This window comes from Chinchilla lanigera, unplaced genomic scaffold (genome assembly GCF_000276665.1).
Source record: "Chinchilla lanigera isolate Chin_1 unplaced genomic scaffold, ChiLan1.0 scaffold00105, whole genome shotgun sequence".
Taxonomy (NCBI): domain Eukaryota; kingdom Metazoa; phylum Chordata; class Mammalia; order Rodentia; family Chinchillidae; genus Chinchilla; species Chinchilla lanigera.
The window spans coordinates 6,247,140-6,255,118 of record NW_004955506.1 but is presented as its reverse complement, the minus strand read 5'-3'; the positions used below and the strand labels follow the sequence as shown (position 1 = coordinate 6,255,118).

At 53.2% G+C, this 7,979-nt stretch overlaps 2 protein-coding genes across 5 annotated transcripts in view; both read left to right on the top strand.

Annotated features, from left to right (window-relative positions):
• Positions 1 to 2,973, top strand: part of Ten1 (TEN1 CST complex subunit) — a 34,530-nt gene extending 31,557 nt beyond the window's left edge. The window contains 2 exon segments of the mRNA XM_013505995.1: positions 2,535 to 2,647; positions 2,650 to 2,973. Coding sequence (XP_013361449.1) covers positions 2,535 to 2,647; positions 2,650 to 2,721 — 185 coding nt within the window. The 3' untranslated portion in view covers positions 2,722 to 2,973.
• A 62-nt stretch (positions 2,974 to 3,035) lies between these two features.
• Cdk3 (cyclin-dependent kinase 3) lies at positions 3,036 to 7,973 on the top strand. 4 transcript variants are annotated; one of them, XM_005407460.2, is made up of 9 exons: positions 3,054 to 3,079; positions 3,304 to 3,362; positions 3,631 to 3,756; positions 4,095 to 4,172; positions 4,273 to 4,393; positions 4,485 to 4,655; positions 4,742 to 4,843; positions 5,423 to 5,626; positions 7,409 to 7,973. In XM_005407460.2, the coding sequence occupies exons 3-9, from the start codon at positions 3,641 to 3,643 to the stop codon at positions 7,532 to 7,534; spliced, it is 918 nt and encodes a 305-aa protein (XP_005407517.1). In that variant the 5' UTR covers positions 3,054 to 3,079; positions 3,304 to 3,362; positions 3,631 to 3,640; the 3' UTR covers positions 7,535 to 7,973. The 4 variants fall into 4 exon arrangements, with proteins under 4 accessions (XP_005407519.1, XP_005407517.1, XP_005407518.1 ...); XM_005407461.2 differs by having other exon boundaries at positions 3,076 to 3,117; XM_005407462.2 differs by lacking the exon at positions 3,304 to 3,362 and having other exon boundaries at positions 3,036 to 3,079.
• Positions 7,974 to 7,979: the final 6 nt, after the last annotated feature.

Genomic DNA, 7,979 nt, shown 5'->3' with positions numbered 1-7,979 from the left:
CATCGCAGAGAATTTGTAACTGTACATGATATAACTTGATTTTTTCCCCCATTCTCCTACCTACCCTTCAACCCCTCCTCTCCTCCACGTTTACAAAAGCTTTATTTCCATTTTTATTTTATTTTAATTTTTTTTGGGTTCCAGGAATCGAACTCATGACCTCAGGCTTGCCAGGCAAGTGTTGTGCTGCTGAGCTATATCCCTGGCCCTTTGTTTCCATTTTTATTTTTCGGTACTGGGTTTTTTTTTTTTCTGGTACCGGGAATCAAACTCACCACCTCGTGCTTCCCAGGCAGGCACTGTGCCGCTGAGGTAAATCCCAAGCCCTGTTTCTATTTTTAAGAATGGGGATTCTTTGTTTTGGGAGGGCCAGGGACTTAGCTCAGTGGTGCTTGCCGCCTGCTTGTCAAGCACAAGGTCCTGAGTTCAATTCCTGGTACCAAAAAAAAAAAAGAGAGACGTTTGTTTTGTTTTGTTTTTTGTCTTTTTGAGACAGGGTTTCATTATGCAGTTCAGGTGGGTCTTGAGCTCACTTTGTAGCCGAGGCTGGTCTCAAACTTGCAATGAGGGCCGGGGATTTAGCTCAGTGGCACAGCGTCTGCCTGGCAAGCGCAAGGTCGTGAGTTCGATTCCTGGTACCGGAGAAAAATCAAACTTGCAATGATCTGCCTGCCTCAACCTCTGGAGTGCTAGGATTTACAGGTGTGTGCCACCACATCCAGCAAGAATTTTAGACTTTTAAGTACAATTTATGAATGAAGGCACTGAGAATTAAAGCAAGTTTAAGATATCTCGCCAAGTGTAGTGGTGTGCACGGCTGTAATCCCAGCACTTGGGAGGCTGAGGCAGGAGGATCATTGCTAGTTCAAGGCCAGCCTGGGCTACAAAGTGAGCTCAAGGCCAGCCTGAACTGCATATCGAGACTCTGTCTCAAAAAGACCAAAAAAAAAAAAAAGTTTCATTGTCTCTCCTCACCCCACCCCACCCAAAAGGAAACAAATGAGTCAGTATTAGTTGGGGGCGGTGTTAAAACCCTTCAGCTCTGAACTTCATAGCCAGACCTTGTCTCAAAAAGACAGGGAAAAAAAAAGCCAGGCGTGGTGGCGCATGCCTGTAATCCCAACACTTGGGAGGCTGAGGCAGGAGGATCCTTGCGAGTTTGAGACCAGCCTGGGCTACAAAGTGAGCTCAAGGCCAGTCTGAACTCCATAGGACACCTTGTCTCAAAAAGACAGAAAAAAACCACCCTTCAGGGCTGTGTTTCCCAGAGGCCCAAGCCTCTCAGGGCAAAGTGGAGATTAGGCAAAAAATACCATTTGATTGATCAGATAATGGCTGTCCAGGAGGGGCCTGAGTGATAACAATGACAACCTACCGTAAGCAGATCCAGATGTTGTCACACACTCACTCCTCTCTAAACCATGCCGTCACTAATGTTCTGATGCTCTGAATTCTACTTCAGGCTATGTTAAATTGCTAAATGGCCTAGACTAGCAGGAAGCTAACCTGCTAGACTGGCGTTATCTAACCAGAGCACCTCTATCTCAAAACTGCTTAAGAAGATGACAGGACAGTGTCCCTTGGGCATTGGGTATATTCATTGAAATGCCCAAAGAGCACACAAGTGGGGGGAAGAGTCTTGTCTATTGGAAGATGACCTTCCTGTTTTAAGTCCCCCGGAGGTTGACATTATAAATCAGGTCATCACTCCATGTGCTAGGGACTCTACCAAGCCCCTCATCAAGGGTGGGGTGACTTTCCCCACAGAGCCAAATTTGCTTGGAGCTCAGTGCTTTAGATTTACGAAATGTCAAAGCCAGTCACAATGGCGCATGCCTGTAATCCCAACACTCCAAAAGCTGAGGCAGGAGGATTCCCACAGGTTTGAGGCCAGCCTGGGATACAGTGAGTTCAAGGCCAGCCTGACCTACATAGTGAGACCCTGTCTCAGTCAACCAATGAATAAAGGTTCCTCTTTGCCCCAATTTCCAGTGTCAGGGTCCTAAGAAGCCCTTCCCTTGGAACACAGAGCTAGGATGGTGATGAGACCCCTCCTCAGTCTGGGCACTTGGGCCTGAGGCAGAGGAATGAAGGTGGCAAAGACAGGAAGTAGAGAGCCCCTCCCTGGAGAAGTGGAATTTTCAGGCTGTCCCCTAAATTCCAAACCTGTGCTGCAGCGTGTGGCAGGTCGAGTCACAGTTCTGAGGCCCAAGAAAACAAACTGCCAGCGTCTCATCTTTCTTGCCTCTACTGCTGGCTGTTAAAACTCAAGCCTGAAGTTGTCAGGGAAACAGCCAGAAGCATCGGTAGAGTGTGCTGCTAACATTCCTGTGGATTTGTTACTGCTGGTGCAGTGATGTTTGTGTCTTCCATTGTGTGTGTGTGTTTTTTTTTTTTTCTTTTGAGACAAGGTCTCAGTATGAAGCTCAGGCTGGCCTCTCAAACTCATGGTGCTCCTCCTGCCTCAGCCTCCCAAAGCTGGGATCACAGGTGTCTGCCACCACACACAAATGCCTGGTGTTTGTGTCTTTCAGATGGAGGCTCCGTGGTGAAGGCCCGAGTGCTGACCTGTGTGGAGGGGATGAATCTATACACGTTAGAACAAGCCATCCGGGAGCAGAGGCTGTACCAGCAAGAGCGGGGGAATAGCAGCCAATAGGAAACAGCAGCACCAAGCATCCCCCCCACCTGCTCCTGAGGCCAAAGCCCCGGAGCTGCTGACCTCCTGCAGAGTGTGGCCACTTCCCTGAGTGACAGCCATTTGTCTGGAGCCAGAGAGTAGAGGGGGCAGACGATTAATACAGCCTCTTCCCCTAATTTGGGATTGGGCCAGAAATGAGAGCCCAGAGAGCTGGTGTCACCACCACACACAGGGAGGCTACAGGCAGCCCAGCTCCAGAACCCCCGGGCTGTGCCTCTGGAGGGGTCACGGAGGGTTCCAGAAGGTGCTGGAGAATAAAGGCCTGCAGCAGACTCCATCTTGTGTACGTGTGGTGCAGCGCCGCCAGGGCCCAGGAGGGGGAGCTGTGGGGCAGGCAGCCCGTCTGGCCGAGAGGCTGCTTCCGGCCCAGCATTTCTGGTGAATCCTATCCTGGGAGTCTGAGGGGAGAGTGCTGGGTACCCAGGGGCTTGGTGGGGGGCCAGGGACTCAGGGTAGCTGCCCAGCTGAGGTTTTTCCCTCAGAAGAGGCTGAGGATTGCCAAAGTAGCCAAGCTTAGGCCCTGGGCCTTGACCATGTGGTCTGTGGTGGGACTGTGGCTTTAGAAGCCCTTCCTGACCCCTGACCCCTGTGCTATCTGTCAGTCCTGGACAGCCCTTCTGAGAAGGCTTCTGCCCCAGAACAGGAGCTTGACTGGGCTGAGGTGAGAGTTCAGCAGAAGTTTGGGCTCTCCTGCACTCCGTAGCCAAGCACTGGGCAAGAGGCCTAGGGCCGGGTGGGGCTGGACTGGGCAAGGGGCAGCCCTGGCTTTGAGCCAGGTTCCCCAGAGGATGGGGTGCAGGCAGGAGGGGCAGGGAGCCGGGCAGCCTGGGCAGGGGCCGGGCAGGGTGTCACACGGAGGCTGGAACCGGGCAGCAAGGATGCTGTGTGTGAGGCACGAATGCCCCGGGCCCCACCTGTTTCCTGGGCAGCTCTGCGGACATGGACGTGTTCCAGAAAGTAGAGAAGATTGGGGAAGGCACCTATGGGGTGGTGTATAAGGCCAAGAAAAAGGACAGCGGGCAGCTGGTGGCCCTCAAGAAGATCCGGCTGGATTTGTGAGTGCTGGGGGTGTAGATGCCCCTGCACCCCCAGGGTGACCCACGGCCTGAAACTCCCCATTCACCCCTCGTCTCGGGTTGCACTCAGCCGCCTTGCCAGGTGCTGCCTAGGCACCGGGGTGGCCGCAAAGGTGCAGCCCCTCCCTCTCCTTACGTCACCTCTCTGCACCCCAAGCCATCTCAGCATGGGTCCCGCTCTGTGAGCGGGGTGGGTGAGAATTACGTGCCAAGGCGCACAGCTCCCCGTCTTGGGGAACAGCACATCCACGTGGGAATGAGGCAGGCAGACGTGGCTCCTGACCATGCCTGTTCCTGCAGTGACTCTTTTCCTGCAGGGAGACTGAGGGCGTCCCCAGCACTGCCATCAGGGAGATCTCCCTGCTCAAAGAACTGAAACACCCCAACATCGTCAGGTGAGCTGCAGAAGCGGGAGGGGGAGCCAGGCCGGGTGGGGGAGTTACGTCGGTCCCGGGGTACAGCTGGGGCCCCTCCCGATTGGCATCTCCCCGTCAGGCTGCTGGATGTCGTGCACAGTGAGAAGAAGCTGTACCTCGTGTTTGAGTTCCTCAGCCAGGACCTGAAAAAGTACATGGACTCCACCCCGGCCTCGCAGCTCCCCCTGCGCTTAGTCAAGGTTCGGGGGAAGGGTGGGAGGGCAGGGCGCCCCCCGACCACTTCCGCCAGCCGCCTGCCCCCAAGTCCTCGCCTTCTGCTCGTTTCTGCAGAGCTACCTCTTCCAGCTCCTGCAGGGCGTGAACTTCTGCCACTCTCATCGGGTCATCCACCGAGACCTGAAGCCCCAGAATCTGCTCATCAATGAGCTGGGAGACATCAAGCTGGCCGACTTTGGACTGGCTCGAGCCTTTGGGGTGCCCCTGCGCACCTACACCCACGAGGTGTGCTGTGGGCTGGAGGAGCAGTCCTGTTCATTCTGCCACCCTGAAATGCCCTGAGTGACCCTGCTGCTTTCTGGTCCCCACAGGTGGTGACACTGTGGTATCGTGCCCCCGAGATCCTCTTGGGTACCAAGTTTTATTCGACAGCTGTGGATATCTGGAGCATTGGTTGCATCTTTGCAGAGATGGTAGACAAAGGGACAGGCGTGGCCCCAGGGAGGCCAGGGGCAGGGTCTTTTTACTAGGGTGCTGGAGCTCACTAATGCTTCTGTTAGAGGTGACTTGAGGGGTATCTGGGACTGGGGAAGTCAGCCTTATTACAGAAATGGCAGTGCGCACACCCATCGTCCCTGCACTTAGAAGGCTGAGACAGGAGGATCACAAGTTTGAGCCCAATCTGGGCAACTTTAGCAATGTAGCCAAACCTTGTCCCAAAATAAAAATATACAAAAAGGGGTTGGGATGTAGTTCAGTGCAAAGGCCCTGGGTTTATTCCTCAGTACCAGAAAAAAAAAAATCTAGAATTCTTAGCACAGTCCTGAGAAAGATATCTTTTTTTTTTTTTGTCTTTTTGAGACAGGGTCTCACTATGCAGTTCAGGCTGGCCTTGAGCTCACAGTGATCCTCCTGCCTCAGCCTCCCAAGTGCTGGGATTACAGGCGTGCACCACCACGCCCGGCCGCTGGGAAAGATATCTTGAAGGCCCCTCTTTTCCCTCCCTCCAGGCCACTCATTCTGTGTCCCAAAGTCTCTTCCCCCTGTTTCAGGTGACTCGCAAAGCCCTGTTTCCGGGTGATTCTGAGATTGATCAGCTCTTTCGTATCTTTCGAACCCTGGGGACACCCAGTGAAGACACCTGGCCAGGAGTCACTCAGCTGCCTGACTATAAGGGCACCTTCCCCAAGTGGACCAGAAAAGGGCTGGAGGAGATTGTGCCCAATCTGGAGTCAGAGGGCAAAGACCTGCTCATGGTAGGTACAAGTGGACAAGAAAAGCCTCCTGGCTCCAGTGGCTGCTGTCCCCTTTGTCAGCAGCCTCTTATGTAACCCCCCCTCTTTCTGACTCAAGCTGTCTCCTGCCTGACCCTTGTACACACCTGGCTTGCCTCTGTGTATTGATTGTTCAACCTGGAAACCTCTTGTGTAATAAGTCCAATGTTCATTTTCTGTTTGAAAACACTCAGCTGGTTAGCTTTCTTTTGGTTTTTTGTAGTACTGGGGACAAACTCAGGGCCTTTTAACTGAGCTACATCCCCAGCCCTTTTTAAATTTTTAAATTTGAGACAGGGTCTAGCTGACTTGCCTAGGCTGGGCTTGACTTTGTGACCCTCCTGCCTCAGCCTCCCAGAGTGCTGTGATTTCAGGTGTGTTCCACCAGCTAGCTTGTTTAGCTTTGTTTTTATCCCATGCCATTTGCCCTTTTGCCTAGTTGCCATCCATGGTTTTTGTTTGTTTTATGGTGGAGGGGTTCAAACCCAGGGCCTCAAATATACTAGGCAAGTGCTCCACTGCAGAGTACCTCTCACCTTCTGGGATTTTTTTTTTTTTTTTCCACCTTCTGGTTTATGTTCTTTTTCTTTTTTCTTTACTCTCCCTCCTTCCCTTTCTTTTTTCTTTTTCTTTTTTTTTTTTTCCCCTTGAGGCAGGGTCTCACTACATACCTAGGCCAGCCTCAAAACTTGCTATGCCACCCAGGCTGACCTTCAACTCTTGATCCTCCTGCCTCAGCCTTTCCGCTGCTGTGATTACAGGCGTGTGCCACCATGCCTGGCTCCACGTTGTGTTTTTTATTACTTCCCTGTGGACTTCATCACCTTATTGTAGGTGAAGCTTCCTTCCTGCTGCGTAGTGCCTTCTACTATGTTGGTCTTCAGACAGGGCTGCTTAGCACAGGCTGTCCCCTGCTGCCGCTCTGCTTGCTCACTCTTCCTGTGGCGCTGTCTGACCCTTAGGCTGGCCACGGCCGGACCCCAGGGAAGTGCTTCAAGCAGAGCCTTCTGTGCTTGTCTACAAAGCCTCAGCGCCCCATTTGTCTTTACTGTGGTGTCAGGGCAGAGGCAGGGCAGGGTTTCCATCTTCAGGCTGTGTGTCCAGCTCTCCAGAGTCTGCGGGTGTTGTTTACCATCCCAGTGCCTACAGGACAGCACAGGCTTCCAGCCGAAGCTCCTCACCCCATCCTGGACATGCCCTGCCAGCAGGCGCTTCCACATCCTGCCTGGGTTAGGGTCTTGAGGGCAGAAAGCAGGGCCTCTTTTCGTGTTAGCTACTCCTTCCCTCTCTCCCTGCTCTTTGGATTCCCGCTCACCTCAGGCGTGCTACCTGGACAGGTTTAGGGGCAGCTTACGGATGTGGGAGGCAGGCTGGGCCCGGAACCCTCAGTGCAAAAGGGGACCAACTAGGCTTCAGCAGCCTGAAGGAGATTTGGGTGACTCATAGAACTGGACTGGAAGGAACCCTTTGTACACAGATCCTGAGGGAGCCTTTTTTTTTTTTTTCCTCTTTTTGAGATAGGGTCTCGCTATTTATTTCAGGCTGGCCTTGAGCTCACTTTGTAGCCCAGGCTGGTCTCAAACTCACGACGATCCACCTGCCTCAGCCTCCTGAGTGCTGGGATTATAGGCGTGCACCACCATGCCCGGCCTGAGAATGCCATTGAGAGCTGGGGGGCAGTGGCTTTGTAGAGGCCTGGGTTTGAGAAGGGCTGTTCTGGGGCTGCACCCTCGACCCAGCCTCTTCCTCCTCCTTCCTTCTCAGCAACTTCTGCAGTACGACCCCAGCCAGCGGATCTCAGCCAAGGCTGCCCTCGCCCACCCATACTTCTCGTCTGTGGAGCCTTCCCCGGCCCCCTGCCGGTGTGTGCTGGAGCGTTTTTGCCGCTAAAAATATTTGGAGGTCCACAGCCTCAAATCCTTTCAGTTGAACCCATACCCAGCTTCCCAAGGGAGGACAAATCTGGGAAGAAAGCAAAGCTCTAAGGAATTTTGCATTAGTCGTCAGAGGGCAGAGTTTGAGCTGGTCCTGCCAGCACATTATTGAGTTCCTGAGCAGTTTATTGATTTTGACGGTGCCATTTCCAAATGGCACAGATGCCCCATGTAGGAGGGAGAATATTCGATTTCTGGTCCCCTGGCACTGGAACAGGTGCCAAGTGGAGAGCGGAAAGCTCCTCGAAACCCCTTCACCTGCAGAGCCAGGCCGGGGGGAGGGTGCCCCCTGCTGGTCTTTTTTTGATTTAATGTTTGCTAGAAGAGTTGAATTCAGTTGAGAATTCAGTTCAGAATCCCACATTAAATAGGAGAGAGGGAGCCCAGGGGACAGTTTCGTG

Coding starts and splice junctions, on each gene's coding strand:
- Cdk3 (XM_005407462.2), top strand. CDS start 3,641: ATGGACGTGTTCCAGAAAGTAGAGAAGATTGGGGAAGGCACCTATGGG. Junction 4,173..4,272: donor AAACACCCCAACATCGTCAG/GTGAGCTGCAGA, acceptor TCTCCCCGTCAG/GCTGCTGGATGTCGTGCACA. Junction 4,656..4,741: donor TGCGCACCTACACCCACGAG/GTGTGCTGTGGG, acceptor TGGTCCCCACAG/GTGGTGACACTGTGGTATCG.